The 23,300-nt window shown below is 44.0% G+C and overlaps 1 protein-coding gene across 1 annotated transcript in view; it reads right to left on the reverse strand.

Moving 5' to 3' along the window:
* The window catches only part of SNX4 (sorting nexin 4), a 62,656-nt gene that overhangs the window by 4,400 nt on the left and 34,956 nt on the right, over window positions 1–23,300 (reverse strand). The window contains exons 7-13 of the mRNA XM_058662038.1: window positions 15,323–15,395; window positions 10,640–10,701; window positions 8,447–8,512; window positions 5,762–5,851; window positions 3,220–3,319; window positions 1,759–1,904; window positions 247–361 (exon numbers count right to left, since the gene is read on the reverse strand). Coding sequence (XP_058518021.1) covers window positions 247–361; window positions 1,759–1,904; window positions 3,220–3,319; window positions 5,762–5,851; window positions 8,447–8,512; window positions 10,640–10,701; window positions 15,323–15,395 — 652 coding nt within the window. The remainder of the gene's footprint in view (window positions 1–246; window positions 362–1,758; window positions 1,905–3,219; window positions 3,320–5,761; window positions 5,852–8,446; window positions 8,513–10,639; window positions 10,702–15,322; window positions 15,396–23,300) is intronic.

Genomic DNA, 23,300 nt, shown 5'->3' on the forward strand with positions numbered 1-23,300 from the left:
AGGCATTTGCCATCGAGACTTAGGTCACCATTAGGAAGAGTACTTTCCTGTCCAAAGAATGGGGCATATACATTTGGAACTTCACATGAGTGACACTCAATAACTGACACCTTTGCCCACATTTCTTTTGAAATTAAGTAGGGCATCTGAGAAATATTTCAGAAGACAAGAATGAAAACGAAGACTGTAGCCCAAAAGGGGACTGTGGAGACATCTGCAGGCCCTCCTGAAGGCTCCCAGACCTACCTTTTTACACATACTGATCTGCATGACTGCGTAGCTTATGAGGGCTTCCTTTAAGTCACGGTTCTTTTGCTCCTTGAAGCGTTCAATGTCAGCCCAGGCATTTTTCACAAATTCTCTGCAATAAAAGGTATCATCATTACTGCTATGTAAATTAAATAAACAATATATTATATGTAGAGCTAACTAGTTCTTTTTTTTTTTTTTAAAGATTTCTTTTTATTTGAGAAGCAGACTTGACAGAGAGAGAGGAGGCGAGACAGAGAGAGGTCTTCCATCCGCTGGCCCATTCCCCAAACGGCTGCAATGGCCAGAGCGGAGCTGGTCTACAGATCTGGATGTAGACGCCAGGAATGAGCAGCTTCTTTCCAGGTCTCCCACGAGGATGCAAGGGCCTAAGGACTTGAACCATCCTCTGATGCTTTCTTAGGTCGTGAGCAGGGAGCCTGGAATCAAACTGACACCCACAGAGGATGGTGGTGCTGCAGGTGGAGGATTAGTCATTGTGCCGGCACATGAACTGGTTAACTGTCTTACAGAAGAAACAGCTATTGCTTGCATGAGAGGTCAAACTTTTTATTTTCCTAAAAATTATAGTAAGGGAAAAAGTAGGGACAGCTACATAGTTGTCTGCATTTTAGTAATTTCCAGTTTGGCAAGAGAATATCACCTTTAAGTTACTGCCATCCAATGGGTAGAGATGACTGTAAACCATTTCACCAACTGAGCAGATGTGGCCCCCGAGTGCCTGGCCAGCGCCTGGCCAGCTAGTGATGGCTCACACTTTGCACAGCTGCCTTACATAATAACTAGTTTTAGGATCCTGCTAGGAATTTGTCTTTTTTATCTACTTGGGAAAATTTACTTCAATGTCTTTGGTGGCAGCAGTTTTAAAATGAATAAAAACCACCTCAAAACCAGTGACAGACTCATGGTTGGCCTTAGTCTACTTTGTATCAGCGGAAAAGAACGGTAAAATCAGTGAGAGCAGATTTCTGAGGACTGCATTTTTAGAAATGATTCTGGAAAGCATGCCTAACCCTATGCGAGGTAGGTACGGGCATGAAGACAAAAAAGATAAAGTCACTAAATGTGAAAGACTCCTCCTGCAGCCAGGGCCGCAACCCCAGAACAGGCCTGCCGCACTCGAGGAGCGTGAGCCCAGTGCCACGCTGGCTGGAGGGAACCCAAGAAGGCTTCACCCTGTGGCAACGTGGGATCCGGGTACTGAGGGTACTCAGGCTTTGTTCAGCAGAGAAGAAGGGGCGGAGGGGAAGTGCATGGGGGAGAGACATCACAAAGAGAGCAGGGAAATAGCGCCATGCAGCCGACTCCTGTTCCTGCCTCCCTCCACGGCTGCTTCTATAACATGAGTTTTGCTAACTCTTAGATGGGCAATCACTGCACTGTAGACAAACAGGGACACTAAGGAAACTGGCCATTGTTATTAAAATAGAATAATAATTTGCCACAGCGTCTACAGTCTAACTTTGTCCAACATGTCAGCATCTTTACCTGCCCTCCAGATTTTTGGATTTCAGCTGCTGTTCTCCTTCCTGTATTTGTTCTTCTAGCACCTTTATTCTGGCTTCTCTCTGCTCTGGAGTTTCTTGTCCAAACAGTTTGGTAGTCATTCCCTTCAAAGAGAATGTTCTCACAGTCTAAAAGGAAACATGAATGGATAAACAGTGTGTCATATGCACACAACAGAGCAGCATGCAGCCTCAAAACGGAGGAAATCGTGATACACCCCACACCTGTAACAGCCTTGAGGAACTCTAAGTGAAATGTCATCACAAAAGCACAAACGCTGCCCTTGAGTGACTCCACTCACATCAGGCACCTCGCGTGGCCAAATGAGACGCACAGCACGGTGGCCGCAGGTGACAGGGCAGAGGGGTGGCTAGGGCTTGTGGGGCAGACACACAGTCTGCTTTGTAAGGTGAAGAGACTACTAGGGATTAGCTGCTTTAAAAAGTTTGTGCAAAATGATAAAGATACATTTTGATGCAAAAAAAATTAAGATTTATTTTTATTTGAAAGATTTAGAAATATGGAAAGATAGACCACTGGTTCACTCCCTAAATGGTCACAGTGGCTGGAGCTGGACTGATTCAAAGCCAGGATCCAGGAGCTTCTGGGACTCTCACATGGAGGCAGGAACCCATGGACTTGGCCATCTTCTGTTGCTTTCTCAGGTCATTAGCAGGGAGCTGGCAGGGAAGTGGAGCGCCAGGACAGACTTAAACTGGTGCTCATATTCTCTCCTCCTCTCTGTATATCTGACTTTGTAATAAAAAAAAATAAAATAAATCCTTAAAAAAAATAGAATATCTGAAGCTGGCCATATGGGTCTGGCGTGGTAGCCTAATGGCTGAAGTCCTCATCTTGCATGTGCCGGGATCCCATATGGGCACCGGTTCATATCCCAGCTGTTTCACTTCCCTTTCAGCTCCCTGCCTGTAGCCTGGGAAAGTACCAGAGGATGACCCAAAGCCTTGGGACTCTTCACCCATGTGGGAGACCCAAAAGAAGCTCCTGGCTCCCGGCTTCTGGCTTCAAAATGGTTCAGCTCCAGCAACTGTGGCCACTTGGGGGTAAAAAGAGTATGGAAGATTTTTGTCTCTCCTTCTCTCTGTAAATCTGACTTTCCAATAAAAATAAATTAATTAATTAACAACATTTTAAAAAGCGAAACAAACAAAAAAACTGGGCCACAGTCATCATACAGAACAATTCTGATAGAACCTCTTTGGGCGAAACACCAGCATCCCATGTGGGCACTGATTCATATCCCAGATGCTCCACTCCCCATCCAATTCCCTGCTTGCGGCCTGGGAAGGCAGTGAAAGATGGCTCTAGCCCTTGTGCTGCCTGCACCCATGTTGGAGACCTGGAGAAGCTCCTGGTCTTGGAGCTCATCCTACACACAGCTTGCTCTGAGCTCATGCTAGAGATTGAAAGAGGAATACTCACCCCTGTTGCCAGTTCCTCACACTGCTGCTTCTTGGACGCTAGATCCTGAGCAGCCATCTCCAAATCGTACTGCATGAGCTCGTGCTTCCTGCACACGGCCCTAGGGACACAAACAGCGCCACTGTTCAATGTCTCTTCTTTGTGCTCAGGTTTGAACATGTTAGGACCTTTCAAACACTAAAGAAATTTGCAATATAAGCTAAAAAACTCCTTACATAGATTTAAAACAAAGACATTTGTTTCTAGATACTTGCAACATAATTTATCTAGAAACAGCATTACATAATAAACATCTTTAATACAAAATGCTGCAATATCAAATAGCAACCAAGCATTCTGTAAAAGGATAATGCTGCAAAGTCTGTTCTAAATTTAGAAATACTCATTGGTTTTTATGATCAAAAGCATCATCCAGGGGCAAGCATGCAGCACAGTGCGTTAACTAGCCACCTGTGGTGTTTCCCATATGAGCGTTGGTTCGAGTCCCAGTTGCTCTACTTCGATCCAGCTCCTGCTGAAGTGCCTGAGAAAGCAGGGAGAGAGGGCCCAAGTGCTTGGAACCCTGCCATCCCCATGACAGACCTAGATAAAATTCCAGGCTCATGGCTTTAGTCCAGCCCAGCTCTGGCCACTGTGGCCATCAAAGCAAATCGAAGACTTTTCTGTGTGTGTGTTAATTCTGCCTTTCAAATAAAACACATTTAAGATTTATTTTATTTAATTTGAAAGGCAGAGTTACACAGCGAGAGAGAGAGACAGAGAGATCTTTTCCTCTGCCGGTGCATTCCCTTATAGCCACAAAGCCAGAACTAGGCTGGACTAAAGCCAGGAGCCAGTAGTTTCTTCCAGGTTCCCCAGGGTGAAGGGGCCCAAGCACATGGGCCATCTTCTGTTGCTTTCTCAGGGAGCTTTTTTAAAAATGGAACAGTTAGGATCTGAACTGGTGCCAATATAAGATGTCAAGTGCAGGCGGCAGCGTTACCCACTAGTCACAGCACCGGCCTCCGATTTTTTTAAGTAATCCATGCTTACTGTTAAAGAGAATAACATTCCAATTAAAAATGCATGAAAGGAAGGCCTTCAAGGGCCCTCTCCCGCGTCTCCATATCCACTCATGACCCACATGGCTGGCTAGTGCATAGTTTTCCAGTATTGAGCTGGTCATTCTCAAAAACATGAACAGCCACACACCTCAAACACTTTCCATCTCCCCCCACTTAGCAACGCAAGCATTAGCCTTGGTGAAAGTTGCGGAACGGCCCATGATTCCAGCGCCAGCAGCCCCTGCCTTCTGCCTGGTGAAGTAAGAGGACCTCGGTGGAGCACCTTCCCATCAGAGCTCTCCAAGGGCTACGTGCAGACATTTCCACTCCAGTTCCTGAACAGTCTAAGGAAGGACTGCACTTCCGTTTTCCTTCCTGAGTTGCTACAGCGCTTTCAAAACCAACAGGAAGACAGACCCAAGGCCACTCATCCCAAGAAAATGACTCTTTTAAAAATTTAGCCAGGGTCCAACAGCATGGCCTAGCAGCTAAAGTCCTCTCCTTGAAAGCCCAGGGATCCCATATGGGCATCGGTTCTAATCCCGGCAGCTCCACTTCCCATCCAGCTCCCTGCTTGTGGCCTGGGAAAGCAGTCAAGGATGGCCCAATGCATTGGGACCCTGCACCCGTGTGGGAGACCTGGAAGAGGTTCCGGGTTCCCGGCTTCGGATCGGCGTGCACCGGCCGTTGCGGCTCACTTAGGGAGTGAATCATCGGAGGGAAGATCTTCCTCTCTGTCTCTTCTCCTCTGTATATCTGACTTTGTGATAAAATAAATAAATCTTTAAAAAAAAAAAAATTTAGCCAGGGTCCAGCGGCATGGCCTAGCAGCTAAAGTCCTCGCCTTGAAAGCCCCGGGATCCCATATGGGCGCCGGTTCTAATCTCGGCAGCTCCACTTCCCATCCAGCTCCCTGCTTGTGGCCTGGGAAAGCAGTCAAGGATGGCCCAATGCATTGGGACCCTGCACCCGTGTGGGAGACCCGGAAGAGGTTCCGGGTTCCCGGCTTCGGATCGGCGTGCACTGGCCGTTGCGGCTCACTTAGGGAGTGAATCATCAGAGGGAAGATCTTTCTCTCTGTCTCTTCTCCTCTCTGTATATCTGACTTTGTGATAAAATAAATAAATCTTTAAAAAAATAATAAAAATTTAGCCAGAAAAAAAAATGCGGAGATTTTTTCTTCATCAGGGAGACAGTCTTTCAGAGATTCCTACTTGTCCCTGCAGGAGCTATCGATAATGGCACCACATGGTCTGGTGACAGTGCTCAATACGTATTTTGCTTTTAATTTTTAAACCAGTAAAAATGGAAAAACCCAACATACAGACACAGCTGATGAGTGAGACCAACACACACGTTTTAAAGGCAGGTTGTGCTCTCAGGTTCTATACCTCGCCCTCTGCAACTCAGAAGAAGGCGCCCTCCAGCCTGTACTGCATGGGGCAGAGCAAGAGTGGTGGGAGCCACGCAGCTAGCGTTGACAGTCTCATGGCACTTACCGCAGAGCTTCTGCATAAAAAAGATATTCTTTCAGCTGATCCGCATAATGTTCCTCATCTTCCAAAATATCATCAATAGAGGAGGCATATCTGTTTCAAAAGAACACTACTTAGATCAACATGGTAAACAAGTACTTTTGTTACATCTAGGTAACAATGTACAGAAAGTGAGAATTGCCCTTCAGAAGCATAGCAATTTGTATGTAACATGATGTTGTACTGAATTGTAACAAAATACTTTAGTCATCGATGACTTAGAAATAAAAAATAATACCAATTCGGTAGCCTAGTGGCTGCAGTCCTAAACTTGCACATGCCGGGATTCTATATGGATGTCGGTTTGTGTCCTGGCTGCTCTACTGCCTTTCCAGCTCCCTGCTTGTGGCCTGGGAAAGCATTAGAGGGTGGCCCAAAGCCTTGGGACCCTGCACCCATGTGGGAGACCCGGACGCTCCTGGCTTTGGATTGGCTCAGCTGTGACCATTTCAGCCACTTGGGGAGTGAACCAGAGGATGGAAGATCTTCTTCTCTGTATCTCCTTCTCCTTGTATATCTATCTTTCTGATAAAAATAAATCTTACAAAAATAAAAAAAGAGATAACAAAGGAAGAATTGATCTTTACTTGAAGCAGCTTAAGAAGTAACTGAACACCGCAGTATCTTCTATGCAAAGATTTATAAAATATCATAGCAAGAATAAGGCTTGGCATAATTAATAGACACATGTCCCTGGTAGCAACTACGTTAATTCTCAAAAGCATCAGGAGAGAAAGTAGTGCCGATCAAGATTAAAGAACCATCTAGAAGTCTTATTTGAAACTGACTGGCAACAGCCCTCTGATCCTGTCAGGATACTGCGCTCACAGCCACGTCACTCCCACTCCTGCACTGGATCCTGTGTCTGGACAAGAATGCTAGCTTGCAGCGCACCACCTTTCCCAATTCCTACATGCACATATCTGTAAAGTTTTCCAGGGGGCTTCTTTATCACTTTTTAAAAAGATTGGTGGGCCCAGCACAGTAGCTTAGTGGCTAAAGTCTTAGTCTTGCACAAGCCGGGATCCCATATGGGCGCTGGTTCTAGTCCCGGCAGCCCGGCTTCCCATCTAGCTCCCTGCTTGTGGCCTGGAAAAGCAGTCGAAGACGGCCCAAAGCCTTGGGACCCTGCACCCACGTGGGAGACACGGAAGAAGCATCTGGTTCCTGGCTTGAGACCAGCTCAGCTGCAGCTGTTGTGTCCGCATGGGGAGTGAATCAACAGATGGAAGATCATCTCTCTCTCTCTCCTCCTCTCTGTATATCTGCCTTTCCAATGGAAAAACAAAATAAAATATATCTTAAAAAAAAGAACAACATCAACAAGACTGGCTTGTTTGTTTGAAAGGTGCAGTGACTGAGAATAGGAGAGACAGAGAGAGATCTTCTCTTCACTGGGCCAGGCTGAAGTCAAGAGACAAGAACTCCACTCAGGTCTTCCAGGAGGGTGCCAGGGACTCAACACTTGAGCCACCATTTGCTGGATCCCAGGCACAGTAAGCAGGAATCTGGATCAAACGCGGAGAATCAGGGACTAAAGCCGCTGAACTGAGTACACCACAATGCCACTTCCTGTCACTCCACCAATTTAGAACTTGAAATGTCATTAGAGTAATGGCTTGTGTGCTTGGTTTGATTAACATATGATAAATTCCATAACGACCTGGGTGTGTGTAATGTACTACTTTTGCGCAGAAGAGGCATCCTCCCTCAAATCAATTCTGATTCCTTAGTGTAGAAATAAAAACATACTCCATGTTTTCAAGTATATTTCCTCTAGAAGAGGAAACAAAGTTTACTGGTATTATAAAATTAAATGAGAAAAAAAAGATCCATTTAAAAAGCAACATGTGGAGCTGGTGTTGTGGCACAGTGCATTAAGCTGCTTCTTGTGACACCAGCATCCTGTATCACATACTGCCAGCTGGAGCTCTGGCTGCTCAGCTTCTGACCCGGCTCCCTGCTCATGTGCTGGGGAAAGCAGGCGATGGCCCGAGTGCTCGGGCCCTTGCCACTCACGGAGAAGCTCCTGGCTGTGGTTTGGCACAGCCCTGCCCACTGTGGCCATCTGAGGAGTAAAGCAGCGGATGGAAGCGCTCCTATACCTGTCATGTTACCTCTTCAACAAATAAATCTCTTGAAAGAAAAAATGCATACACAATTCCTAACTGCAAGATACACTGCATGCAAACTTTATCAGAATGAGGAATTTCATCCATGTGGTAGGAAAAGAAGTCTCAGCTCACAGATCTGACTCCAGGAGAGCTGTCCTTGTTCTTGACCTTAGGAGAAAACATCCAAACTCCACTGAGAATGACAGTATGAGCTGCAAATTTTGGACTGAGGAAATTTCCTTTTGTTCCAAGTTTGATGGGGATTTCTACTGTCAAAGAGTACTGAGGTTTGTTACAAGCATTTTTCTGCATGATTTGAAATGAACATGCAGGTTTTTGTCTTTATTCTGTTAATTTATGAATAACGCTGATTTTTAAACAATAAACTAACCTTGCATTCCTGAGATAAAATTTATGTCAGATCTGTACCCAGAGCATAATGTGAATGCCAATAAACTTGCTAAGAACAAGAGATTCCTGAAGGCAGCCATGTGACTGTACATGGGGCTGTGGGCCACCTCTGTGCGGTACTCACACGTCCATATGATGGCCGGCACTCTGCAGGCCGTCGCCCATCTCTTTTTCTATGGCACTCCACTCACTAGGACCAAAAACAGCAAGAATTAGATATGGAATATTATCAAATGGACTCTCACAAACAATTCTTTTCCAGTTGCTCAATAATGGACAATACATATATTGGGATTTACCTTCTGTGATCCAAAAAGCTGTTTTCCTCACCCCACCCCCAACTTTAACCAGCAAATGTTAACTGAAAAAAACTTCTCAAGTCAACATGTGCCGCCGAGTACAAGTAAGTTTCATAGAAGACAGCTCTGCTTTTGTGTAAGAGTCTCAGGGTGTCTCCTCAGATCAATCGTGGAACTTTTAAAAAATATGGAATGGCAGCCCTTCTCCTGATCCCTGGAGACAGAGCCAAGGCCTGTGCATTTTAAAATGTCCATGCATGTTTGCAGTGAGCACACCTAGTTATGTGTGACTGTGCTAACAGCTAACGGAGCAGGGCAGAAGTTCAGAACATTTGCTATATAGAAAACTTTCATGCGATGCTGCGGCCTGCTGAGTAAAACTACCAGAACCACAGATCATTTCACTGTCATTTCTGTGAAATGTTTTTTATAAGGAATTCTTTTTATGGAAGCTACACATCCTTATTAAAGTACACTGGGGAAGTAAGTCTATAATCCCAAATACCATGAGATGGTATGTTTTGCTCTCTCTACATGATTTGCTCTTTCGAGTCTTTTTACTTGCTCATTTTCATGCAACTGAGGCCACATGGCATGGGCAGCTCCTGTTGCAAACATTTTTTTCAAATGACAACTGAGAATCGTTCTCCTAGCCTTACAGTTTGTTCAATAAGCATCTTCAACAAACTGTAAAAGAAAAAACCATGGAACTCTTTGAATAGTTTTTGTGAACTATTCTTGCTTATTCTTGCTTATGTAAACTTATCATGCTTATAGTACCAGAAGAAAAAACACCTCCGAAGGTTTTTTTTTTAATATTGTCAAAGGAACAAAACAAGCATAACAATCACTGCTACAGCTATTTGATTAAAATTAAAAAAAAAAAAAAAAAAACAGGCAAGACTCCTTCCAATAATTTCCTTTCCTCAAAAATGTTTACTCAATATTCCCCTTTACCTCGGATACGTGACGGAAACAATATGGACATGGTGGTGTTGCCCACTTCCCTATACCCCCTGAACCCTTTTCTTTTTATTTTAACGTAATTGACTATGTGAACATTGTCAACAACAATACAATAGGGGAAATTAAAAAAAAAAAATGTTTACTCAAAGAGCAGCAGTTAAGCTGCTTTATATGTGCTGCTATTTACAAAATGGCTTTTTAACATTCCCAGCTCGAGCTCCAAAACCTCATTTCTATGCCTATAAGGCGATTCTGCTTTTATGTGTCTCTCATGCTTCAAATAAAACAAATCTAAAGCCCAATTCTTTGTATGAAAAATGAAATTGAGAGTTCTTGATAAGAACTCAAATGGTCACAGTTAATATAACCATAGGTCCTCCTAAGGGACTCGCACAGTGGCCAGTTCACACCACGTGTCTGTCTAGTGCAGGTCCTACAGGTACTACATCATCTGCTTTTCAAGCGTATTATTTACCATCTCAAGGTAAACAAGACCAGATGCAATTCCTTGATTCCTATGTAAGTCTAACAACGAGTGCAAGGAAGGGAGGACTTGAGCATCTTTATTCCAGCTGAATAGTTTAATGACTCACGAATGCTTAGCAAATATAGTTTGTCAACTAAGTCAGTGAATGAATTATTAATTTTGAGGCAGCAAACATGGGCGAGCTCTATGTACAGCCTCAGAAACTGTGGCCAAAGGATAGAAGACCTGTGTCTCTTCCCCATCTCTCTGAATTCTGCCTTCCACATAAATTAATAAACTTAAAGAAAAAATGTGTTCAGGGTTCTGGTACTGTGGTGCAGCAGCTTAAGCCTCCGCCTGCAGCACTGGCGTCTCCTATGGGTGCTGGTTCAAGTTCTGGCTGCTCTACTGCCCATCCAGCTCCACACTCACCAATGGGACCAGGATGAAGTCTTTGGCTCCTGGCTTTGTGGCCATTTGGCGAGTAAGCCAGAGGATGGAAGATCTTTTCTTTTCAGTCTCTGTAACCTGCCTTTCAAATAAATAAATCTTTTTTTTTTTTTAAAAAGAAGTGGTCAGTGCTTACCTGAAAACTCGCCCATAATTCCCATGCACTTTATATACACCATAAAGTCGATCTGCTACTCTCTGAAACAAACAATAAAAATTGCTATCAGGTCAAAATTATATGTCAATTAAATTGGTAAGAAAATTATCTTACTAGATTCAGCAAAACAAAAACAAACACAAAAATCCATGCTTAATGAATGCGGAAAAGAAAAAAAACTCCCAGAAAAGTTAAAGAAGAAGCAAGTTCCGTTTTTCCATATTTATATCATATGCTAACAAATTTTTTACAGTTTTTAATTATTGCTTTGAAGTTTCCTATAGCCAAGAACAGTAATATTTTTTCTCAACAGTTTACTGCTATCCTTAATAAACACCGCTTTAAACAGTCACATAAAATCCACAAGCACTCCTCACTGGGTATTTAGTCATTCTGATGAAGTGACTGCATCTAGACAGACCATCAGGTGATAAGAGAGAAGATGCAGCTAAGAAAAGCTATGAACCACAGAGCAAAAGTATCATTTCTAGAGAAAAGGAAAGGCCCAAATGGCAAAGCGGTAAAACACAAGCGATTAAAACCTAAAATCAGACTGATTCAAGGTTTGTAATTCAGAACGCTGGTGCCAGAGTTGGCACTGTGGTGAAGCAGGCATCCCAAAACCAAGTACCAGCTCAAGTTCTGGCTGTTGTGTTTCTGACCCAGCTCCCTGCCTCGCTGCCAATGCTCCTGGGAAAGCAGCAGCAGATGGCCTAATTCCCTGGACTCCTGCAACGCATGAACAACACGAGGCCCAAACCTGGCTGCTGTAGCCGCTGAGGAGAGTACACAAAACATCTGTGTGTGTCTCACTCTGACTTTAAAATAAAGAAAGATTAAAAAAAAAACAAAAGGAAAAAAGAATCCAGGTGCCAGGGAAAGGTGACTGTATAGAATTCTGATATAAAATTTCACTTCTTTTGAGAGGTCCTTCTATTTCAAAACTGATCACCAGGCAACCATTTTGGGAGGACACTGGAGAAACCCCACTGACACCAGAGGGAATCTGACAGCAATCATCTTTCATTTGGAACTGAGAATGCACTCTCTCCTCGCTAAAATCCAAGCTAGTCAATGAACAGAGGGACAAAGTTTTATGACATGCCACTAAAAAGTCTGGACATGCAAAGTTTTTTCCCCTTGATTCTTCTGAGTGAAAGACTGTAAGATTTGAGACTCCTGGTACTATTTGCCACAACAGATTGCAAGGGAGCTGGGACACCTCACTATTTCCCCAACACTGGATACCCTTTACAGGTGACCACAAGTAAAAAGCTAACCATCGTCTCAGAGTCACGTTCACGTTTACAATGTTAGCAAGGTTAAACACTTGCTTCCTCCCTTTACTCTTGGTATCCTCTGGAGGCGGCACAGGGTAGCAAAAAGTAAGAAACGTGAAGTCAGACAAATATGAGTTCAAGTTTCCACCTCCTTCTTAGGTTACAATTTGGCTTTGGAGAATTTACCATGCTACTCCAACCCTTGGTATTGCATCTTTCTTTTGGAGATGTGGGAATGATCTTCTTCACAGGACTTTGTGAACATTGGATGCCTACAAGGTTCCTGGCCACAAGCAGGGTGGCTCAGGGACTATCAAATCCTCTTCTTCATCTCCCTATATGAATTCACACTCCTTGTCAACCTGTCATGTTTAAGAGGGTTAAGAAATAGAACTCAGGGGCTGGTCCTGTGGCACAGCCCATAAAGCTGCTGCCTGTGGCAATGGCATGCCTTATGCAGGCAGTCTGAGTCCTGCTATTCCATTTCTAATCCACCTGGGAAAAGCAGCAGAAGACGGCCCAAGTGCTTGTGTCCTGCACCCACATGTGAGACCTGGATGAAGCTCTTGGCTTCAGGTGGGCCCAACTCCAACTGTCACAGCTATTTGGGGGAGTGAACAATAGGGTGTTCACTGTAACTCTGCCTTTTAAGTAAACAAATAAAAGAAGGAAGGGAGGGAGGAAACAAGCAAGCAAGAAAACAAGAAAGAAAAGGAATCCAGCATCAGTTGTCATGTTTAACATCTGGCTCCACACCCATGTATTAAATGAGTCACTGGCCTCTGGTTTCCTACTCTGAAAACAGGGGCTATTATGGAAATCGGGTGAGAAAACACCTCCAGCTGCCAGGCAGATTTCCATCAGAGAACAAACTGAACAGTAGCCAGCTCTGCTTGAAGGACCCGACAAGTGGCAGACAGGTTTCAAACTTACCTCTTCCTCCTCTAAGGCCATCTGCCTTTTCTGATTGTTTTTCCTTTTCTGATTGTTACCTTCACTTACTACACACCCAACTCTAACTCATCTGTAATTTTCTCTTGTTTTTTTTTCTTTCCTAGCTTCAAAGGAATTATCTTGTACAGAAAAGATAACCATGTAATTGTTTCCTCATGATCTGTTAACAAAATGTCATTTGCCTCAAACACTTGCAATCTACTCATGACTGTGTGACATTCTGAAATGAAAGGCCCTTGCTGGGGTATGGTTTTGCCACTGTGTGCTGTCAGCAGGGGACTTTCACCTTTCAATTATACTTCATATCACTTCGTTGTTACTATCTAAATCGCCTTCTCATAATTTGAAAAGACCGAATTTTAGGAGACAGCACAGTAGCACAACATGCTAATCCTCCATCTTGTGGCACCAGCATCTCTTACGAGAGGTGGTTCGTGTCCTGACTGTCCTGTCTGCTCCACTTCCCACCCAGCTCTCTGCTTGTGGCCTGGGAAAGCAGTGCAGGATGACTCAAGTCCCTGGGACCCTGCACCTGCATGGGAGACCCAGAAGAAGCTCCTGGCTCCCAACTGGTTCAGCTCCGGCCATTGTGGCCATTTACGGAGTGAAACAGCAGATAGAAGACCAGTAATGTTGCTGTCCCCCACACCCCCACCCTGTTGCTGCTTGATCGGCAAGGTGCTGCTTGAAAGCAGGTGGAGGGGCTCAGAGGAAACCAGGGATTTAGCAGTAAGAAAATCAAGTGTCTACATCTGTGGAAGTCACTACCATGATTGGAGATAAGTAATGGCTGAGTACATAATACAACGTCAGACAGTACCGCTACCAAGACAACAGTGATACAAGATGCCAGAAGATTACATTAGCATTTCTAAAATGTTGCTTTTGAGAGGCAAGGAAGAGAGCGAGAGATCTCATCCACTTATTCAACTGAAGGTGGGAGATGGGAACTGAGCCCAGCCCTCCCCTGTGTGAGGGAGGGCTCTAACCACCTGAGCCATCACTGCTGCCTCCCAGTGTCTGCCATGGCAGGAAGTGATTCAGAAGCCCAGGCCAAGGATGGACCCCAAGCACTGATACAGAATGAGGGCTTCTTAACCTTCTGGAAGTGGCCTTTGCTATGTGACACTTCCAGAAAGATTTCACTAAGAAAGGGCTTGAGCTGAGATCTGAATAGAAAGAGAGAACAGGTCTGAGAAAGCAGTGAGGGTTGGGAGGGATGGTACAAGCATAGAAAGTGTATCCTCTAAAACTGCCCCACTCTCTACCCCTCATTAATTGACTCCTTTATTAAGGAAAATGCCAGACCAATTCTTTTATTATTTTGAAAACCAAGAAAACACATCACACATCAAAGTTTATATCCTGGAGCTGAGATAAAGCTAAAATTTGTTATCATGAAAAACTAATTTAAAAACAAAAAAAGGGAAAAAATTATTGTACCAAAAATCTCAGCATATAGCCATAGATTTCTGGTTTGTAATTTTAAAACTTTTATTAAAGCAAACACCAGATCATATATTTCATTTCAGGAAGATTCCAGTATTAAAAGTCACCCCAGACCTGGCAGCACAGTTTGCTTCAAAGTCTTTTTGCAAGCAATTTTTTAAGTTCCCCAGGTACAGAAAAACCAGGTGGTTTGACTTTGAAATATGTGAATACGTGTCATACACGTACATTTTCATGGATAGTGTGCTATTTAAATACATGTATACAGTATAAAATGGTTAATCAGGTAATTACAATAATTAGCATTTCCAGGTCCTTCTCTTTCTTCTTCTTTTTTTAAACATTTATCTATTTTTATTGGAAGGGCAGATTTACAGAGAAAGGGAGACAGAAAAATCTTTCTTCTGCTGGTTCACTCCCCAAGTGGCTGCAATGGCTGGAGCTGAACCAATCTGAAGCCAGGAGCCAGGAGCTTCCTCTGGGTCTCCCATGCAGGTGCAGGGCCCCAAGGGTTTGGACCATCCTCGACTGCTTTCCCAGACCACAAGCATGGAGCTGGATGGGAAGTGGGCAGCTGGAACATAAATCAGTGCCCATATGGGATCCTAGTGCATGGAAGGCAAGGATTTAGCCACTGAGCCACCACGCTGGACCCTCCAGTTCCTTTTCTTAATGTTTGCACCTGTAAGTTCTTGTTTTCCAGTTCTTCATATAAATTATTGTAAATTATGGTCAGGCCACTCTGCTTCAAATACCATGAACTACATCACTATAACTGCAATCACCCAACACTCAAACTTCCATATAACTGTTCTGGATCACATTCCTCTAAAAATACAGTATGAATAACGGGATATTAAAATTTTGAATGTAAACCCAGTTATTCATCACAAATACCAACCATTACTTAAAAATATCATGATCACATGAGAGGCATTTCCTTAAAAACAGTGTCACAACACTCTTGGGCACCACTTACAGCTCTGACTCGGAGCACATGTGAAATGACAGACTGCAGCTCGTCACTGTAGTGCTTCAGTTCAGTAAATCTCCTAGAATAGGAAAACAAACATTTTTCTCATGAAAGCAAGCAGTTAAGAGTGGAAAGATAAAACCACAGTTCCCGAGAATAAAGTGATTTCATTTATTCATATGCTGTGACCTAGAACACTTACATACCAGTCTAAAGTAAAAAAAAAAAAAATAATAATCTAAAATAAAATGATTCTTTTGCAAACCAAGGAAAGATGTCACACTTCAAAATTTACATCCTGGGACTGAGATAAAATTAGAATGTGTTAGTATGAAAAGCTACTTTGAAAAAAAAACTAGTGTACCAAAAATCTTAGGGTGTAGCCATAAATTTCCGGCTTCTCACCTTAATACTATTCGGTAACTTTTGTTTCCCTAATTCACAGTGCCCCTTTCCTTAGAGCTCTGAAACTTACAGGCAATCACCTGTCACCTTCCAAACAAGAATTCAAACAGAAACCTTCAGATGAGGACCAATCATCACCACCTCCTGCCAATCAACTCATACACGTCCTCCTACCTACATCATTCCTTCTTGCTATGCAACACTTGGGAGTCTATGCCTGCTATACTCCCTATTTCTATTCACTAATTTTCCCTCTCATTACAAGCTTCTTCTCATTAGCACAAAAACCCATCCACTTTCTTGACAATACACCTAACTTTAAAACCCAGCATTAACACCCCACTAATAACTACTTCTCCTCCCTTCCCATTCACTGACTGGCATTCTAGAATCCAGCATCTGCCACTAGCACTAGAGCAGAGGAGTATTTCTGACAAGTTACCAAGTATTTTCACCTCGTTAATATGTAATGCTCTATTTCAGCCCTCCTCTGACTTAATGCTCTGGATAGTGTGACAGCTGACATGCTTCCCTCACCCCAGCCATTTGCTCTCTTAACATGATTTTCTTCTCATCACTCCTGAAGGAGTGGTTCTCACTTCTTTCATCCATGTCTTACACTGCTAACTTCAGTGTTGCAAAGAAGCTGTGTGAACCACTGTGGGTCTCTGAGTAGAAGAGAATGCAAATAACCACAAGGACACAGAGACACACCCCCTTCCAGCAATGGGAACTTGCAATCTGCTTACCCACAGGACTAGAAAAACTGTACTCCTCTGGTCTCATCATTGAAAGCATCCTGAAAGTGTTGACATTCTTCAAGCTTAACAATTAGATTCTCACCAGCTTGCAAATCAGTCTTCTGGTCTATACATTCCTTGTGTGGCTGTCATTCATAACACTTAACGCTTATGATGTACATGTTGCAGAATTTCAAGTTTCCACTTTTGGCCCAAATCCCTCTTCCATACTTCAAACCTATACAGCCAAGTGATTAACAGACATTTACACTTGCTGACATATCCATGGCTTAATGGTCATCCTCTACCCACTCCCCCTCCTCATCAAAATTGTGTTTATGGGCTCCTTAGTAGGCTAAATAATGAGGCGTCAGCGTCATCTCTTTTCTTTCCCCACTCCTGCACCCTTACATTCCACTAATCACCCACCTTCCAATTCCACCTCTGAAACATTGCCTAGATGCACTCACTTGCCTTGGTGTGCAGCCAACAACCTGGATGCACATAACCATCATTACCTTTCACCTGCTAGTTCACTCACCCCCAGGTCACTCCAACTTGTTGCCCTCTAGGCTCAGACGACCTTCCAAAAGCTCAAAGCTGCACTACTCCCCTGCTTTTAGTTGGATTTCTTCATGCAACACAAGTTAATCACTGATCCTGTGAAAGAGTCCAGACCCCTTAACATGGCTTACAGAACTCTTCACAGACCATGCAGATGTAGTAACTGTCACTCATCTAAACAAAGAGGTGGCTGGCAAATCTGAGGGCATCTGATCATGATAAAATACTTTATGTTCAACATTCTTACTCCACTCAAGGCAGTATTCTTCAGCTAAAAAAATAATTCAAGGAGCAAGACTGGCATGCCATTTGGTGGAGGGCAAAGCCATGTCTGCTCTTCCTTTTTACATCTCAGGTGAAAAACAGAAAATGTGCTCTTAGATTTTTCTTTGCATTTCTGGTATAAAACTCTGAAGGGGGCCGGCACTGTAGGATAGTGTGTAAAGCTGCTGCTTACGGTGCTGTCATCCCATATGGTCACCAATTCATGTCTCAGCTGCTCTACTTCCAACACAGCTTCCTGTTAATGTGCCTGGGAGGGCAGCAGAAGATGTTCTGAGTGCTTGGGTCCCAGTACCCACTTCAGAGACCTAGAAGAAGCTCCTAGCACCAGGCTTCAGACCAGCCCAAGTCCAACCACTGCAGCCATTTGCGGAGTGAACCAATGGATGGAAGATCTCGTTGCTTTTCTCCCTCCCTCCATCTGTAATTCTGCCTTTATAAGATGCTGGACTCTATGTTTGGTATATGCTTGCAATGAGGGAATCTCAACTGAACTTGAACTATGGTTATGCAACAAGGTGGAGGAATCCACCATGGTGGGAGGGTTTGGGGAGGGTTGGGGAGAATCCCAGTACCTATGAAACTGTGTCACATAATACAATGTAATTAACGAATAAAAAAAAATAAGTACAAGACAGTGTGTTGTATATGGTATGACCCTATATTTGTAAATAAATAAATACATTTATTTTCAATACTAAAAAAAATTAAACAAATAAATCTTAAAAAATAAAAATGGCCAACTCTGAAGGGATATGAAGCCAAGAAGTTAATGTGATGTTAATCTCTGGGAGAAGGAGTAAAAACAGACCGTGACCTCTTAAGTATCTATTGATTCATATATATCCTTTAACCACATCCAATTAGAATTGAGTTGAAATAATTTTCAGCAGAAGTTAAGATTTTGGGGCTGGCACCATGCTGTAGCAAATTAATCTTCTACCTGCAATACCACAGCATCCAATATGGGTTTTGGTTGTGAATCATGGCTACTCCACTTTTTTTTTTGAGATTTATTTATTTTTGGGCCCAGCATGATGGCATAGCATAGCGGATAAAGTCCTCGCCTTGAGCGCGCCAGGATCCCATATGGGCGCCAGTTCTAATCCTGGGAGCTCCGCTTCCCATCCAGCTCCCTGCTTCTGGCCTGGGAAAGCAGTCGATGACAGCCCAAAGCTTTGGGACCCTGCACCCATGTAGGAGACTCGGAAGAGGCTCCTGGCTTTGAACTGGCGCAGCTCCAGCCATTGCAGCCACTTGGGGAGAGAATCATCGGACAAAAGATCTTCCTCTCTGTTTCTCCTCTTTGTATACATCTGCCTTTCCAATAAAAAAAAATAAATAAATCCTTTAAAAAAATTATTTATTGTTATTAGACAGTAAAATATGCAAAGAGGAGAGACAGAAACTGCTCCACTTTTGAATCAGCTCCCAGCTAATGCGCCTGGGAAAGCTGTGGAAGACTGCCTCAGTCTTTGAGCCCCTCACCCACATGAGAGACCCAGAACAAGTTCCTGGCTTCAGACCGGCTCAGTTCATTGCATCCATTTGGGGAGAACACAAGCAAATGAAAGATTTCTCTCTATCCCCAGCAGATAGATTTCTGTCTCTCTGCAATTCTGCTACCTTTTAAAAAAAGTTTATTTTTAACAAAAAAGAAAATAAGATTTGAATTCAAGTGTCAGGCCCAGCGGCGTGGCCTAGCAGCTAACGTCCTCGCCTTGAATGCACTGGGATCCCATATGGGCACCGGTTCTAACCCCAGCAGCTCCACTTCCCATCCAGCTCCCTGCTTGTGGCCTGGGAAGGCAGTCGAGGATGGCCCAAGGCCTTGGGACCCTGCACCCGTGTGGGAGACCTGGAGGAAGTTCCTGGCTCGTGGCTTCGGAACGGCTCAGCACCAGCCGGTGCTCACTTGGGGAGTGAATCATCAAATGGAGGATCTTCCTCTCTGTCTCTCCTCTTCTCTGTATATCTGACTTTGCAATAAAAATAAATCTTTTTTTAAAAAAATGAATTGAAGTGTCAGGAGCCAGACAGTTCCTTCAATCCTATCTGCCCTGATCAGAGCTTCCTCTGCTGGGGCTCAGGTAGAAGAAATTCTCTAAGGTCACACCTTTTGGAGTGTCTCCAGACTTGATCAGATTTCCTAAGTACCTTCCCCCCAATTTTGGAGCTGACATAACTATAAACTTTTTAGTTGCACACTAGGTAATAAGAGAATGTGTAAGATATAATCAGTAAGGCTCAAGAACACTTAAACTAGGAGAACCAGAGGCTCCTGGAGCTGAAAGCAAAGGTCCATTCTGGTGGAAGAACATGTAAGGCACATAATAGCTTCTGAATTTGATTAACAGAATGGCACAACCTGCAATACGTGTGTGTATGTGTACTGGGGCAGCAGGCATACAAATCCCCAGTGATCACATCACCAGGAAGTCATGGATAAAAGTTTCTATGTAGGTGACAGACAAAATGTGCATCTTTGGAAAAAATCATGGATACTGGGAAATCAGAAGATCAGAAGATTTAAAGGTGAAGACTGAAACTTCAGTTTTAGATGACAATGTGCATTTCACAGAATGAAGGAATTAATTTTCCTGTAAATGAGAGTCATAAGTTCTTTGCCCAAGTCAGGAACTAGTAATATCTGCACATTAAAGTAAGGAACCCCGGAGGACCCTTCAGCATAGCAGTTAAGTCACAGGTGGAGACAACTGTGTCCCATTATCTCAGTGCTGGGGCAATGCCTGCCTCTCACTCTTAACTACAGTTGCCTGCTACTGGAGACCCTACAAGGCAGCAGTGATGGCTCCAGGCATGGGAGATATGGATTCAGTTTCATTTTTTTAGCTTGGCCTGATCCGGTCCCTGCCACTGAGAACATCATTATTGGGAAATAAACCAACAGATCCAAGAACTACTTGTCTATCTGGTAATAAAATCTACTCCCACCAAAAAAGATGAGATGTCTTTTGATAAAGAATACAAATCATATGAAATCTCAAAATGATGTAATTTCACTTAACAGGAGGGAATTTAAAAAGAGACTTCAGACTGAGATGCTTACATAAGACTTCTCTCTTGAATTTTCATATATCTTAAAAGCCTGTTTTTGAGACATAAAAATTAACATATAAATGCAGATTCTGATGAGACTACAAGTTTGAGATTGCCTACCCCTAATGTACTGCAGGGCCTCACCTTACATGTATGTTCTGTTCTTACAACAATCTTCACTACAGGATCTGGGCTTCGCCTTCTTCTCCATTCTCTACTTACTTGTAGTTATTTCTCCTAAGCTTGAAGTGGTACCTCTCCTAATCAGATCTGAGTTTATCCAGGCTTGCTTTGTACTTAAAAATAGTTTTTAATTTTAACTTTAATAAATTTTTAAGTTTTAATGTTTTGTAAGGCAGGGTAACAATGAGGGAGCTATGGAGACCAACATGCGCTCTCTCTTTCTCCCTCTTTTTATTGGAAAGGCAGATATACAGAGAGAAGGAAAGACAGAAAGATCTTCCATCTGCTGGTTCACTCCCCAAGTGGCCACAATGGCAGAGCTGAGCTGATGCAAAGTCAGAAGCCATGAACTTCCTCTGCGTCTCCAAGGTGGGTGTAGGGTTTCAAGATCTTGGGCATCCTCTACTGCTTCCCCAGGCCATAAAGAGGGAGCTTGATGGGATCTGAAGCAGCTAGGACACCAACTGTCTCATAGGTTCCCATATGAGATCCCGGCACTTGCAAGGTGAGGATTTAGCTATTGAGCCTTTGCTCCAGGCCCAGCCTGATCTTCTATTTGCCAATTTAATCCCTCTCTTTGAAATGCCTGCAACAGCTGAGGCTGGGCCAGCCTGAAGCCAAAAGGAATGAACTCTATCCTCTTGTTCCACATTGGTAATAGGAACCAAGTACTTGAGATATTATCTGCTGCCTTCCAGGTGCATTAGCAGGAAGTCAGACGGGAAGCACAGGTGGGACTCAAGCCCAGGCACTCTGAGGTGGAGCGTAAGCATCACAAGCAGCAGTTCAATGCACTGTGTCACAACATCCATCCCAAGACTGGCCTTGAAAATAACCTCCATCAAGGCTATTACTAATGTCTCTCTCCAACCTCAAAGCTGAATGCTTCAAACAAAAAACTGGAATCTAATTGTTGTCTATTTCATATCACTTTCTTCTTTTCAAATGGCTTTACTTTTTTCTACCGTACTACACTGAAAGTATTCTTTTTCAATTTTATTGGAAAGACATACTTAGAGAGAGAAGAGACAGAAGTATCTTCCATCCACTGGTTCACTCAGCTGGAGCTGAGCCAATTTGAAACCAGGAGCCAGGAGCCAGGAGCTTCTTCCTGGTCTCCCACATGAATGCAGGGTCCCAAGGCTTTGGGCAGTCTTGGACTGCTTTCCCAGGCCACAAGTAAGGGGCTAGATGGCAAGTGGAACAGATGGGAACTGGCCCCCATATGCGATCCTGGTGCTTGCAGGTGGAGGATTAGCCAGTTGAGTCATTGTGTTGGTCCTACACTGGGAGTATTTCCAGCTCTACAGTTTTCGCACTTGTACAACCAGCTGTTATCTGAGCATAAACCCAGAGGAAAAACAATTCCATGAGCCCGTAGTCTGTGTGACTGTTAGAATACATCAGTCTTCTCTCTACCCTCATCTTCTTTGGTTTCAAACTTTCTAGTTCCCGCCTCCCTATCCATCTGCATGTGTTTTTACTATGGTGCCTTTTGAGAGCACTGAAAAAGCTCACTACAGAAATCCCTTCTCTCTTGGGGCTAGCATAATGCCATAGCATACTAATCCTTGCCCTGCAGCACCAGCATACCAGCTGCTCCACTCCTTATCCAGCTGTCTGCTTATGTTCTGGGAAAACAGTGGGAGGACAGCCCAAGTCCTTGGGCCCAGGAGCTCATGTGGGAGACCTGCAAGGAATTCTTGGCTCCCAGCTTCAGAGCTGCTCAGCTCTGATTTTTGTGGTAATTTAGGGAGTAAATCTGTCTGTCCTCTCTCTGTAAAAAAAAAAAAAAAAAAAATCTGTCTTTCAAAAAAATAAATGAACTTTAAAAAAAAGTCTTCTCAAAAAAAAAAAAAGTCGAGGGGTGTGGGCCTTGGTGACGGGGGCAAGTGACGCTCCTCACAGTGTGGCGGCTGTGGGGGGTGCCCCTGCCAGGTCAGACCCAATGCTGGGGGCTCACGCCAAAGACACTGCCGCAATGCAGTGAACGAGTCCTCGGCCTCCCCCAGGTCGGCCAGTGCACCATGTGGTGCCAGGCTCTGCCTGCTGGCCGCCCGGCCAGGGAGCTCTGGCGTATTGGTTGTCTGAATCGCTGCTTAGGTAGCTCCAGGATGATCCCACTGTGTTTCTGGGATCTCAGTCAATCCTTAACATTCCCAATGGCGGTAACTCTTCCTTTGAAGAAATTGGTAACGGAACAGAATGTACTGGGCAGGACTGAGCAAACCTTAGCCTACAAGCAAAACTAGAAACCAGCATGGAGCACAGAGCACAGGTCATGCCGAGCCATGCTCTGGCACCTACTGGTCTATCTGAGTCAAGGACACTAAGCCACACAGTCTACGGCAGAGGCCAGGACAAGTGAGGGACTGAGACAAGCTGAGTCAGAGCAACCACTGGCAGGCACATGATCTACGGCTAGGAACAGGCCCAGTTTCGGAAGTAAGGGGACACCTTAACTGGGTTGAGGTTCCCACCAAGGGGCGCATGTGCTGGAATGGGGGCTGCGTTCTATCTAGGAAACAGTTGCAATCTCCCGAGGCACTAGTGTGGGCTGGGATTGGATGCACCAGGCCAGGCCAGACCCCAACATCATCTGGTGTCATGGAGAACCAGGGTAGATGTGGAACTGACTAGGCTGGGTCTCAACCCCCCTGCTGAGCCATGCGTGAGCTGTACGTGGGTATGGACGAGCCATGGCTGGGCTGAAACATCCAACAACAAGAACCAGAATGGGGTGAAAGCCA

Source organism: Ochotona princeps, chromosome 3 (assembly GCF_030435755.1).
Source record: "Ochotona princeps isolate mOchPri1 chromosome 3, mOchPri1.hap1, whole genome shotgun sequence".
Lineage (NCBI taxonomy): Eukaryota > Metazoa > Chordata > Mammalia > Lagomorpha > Ochotonidae > Ochotona > Ochotona princeps.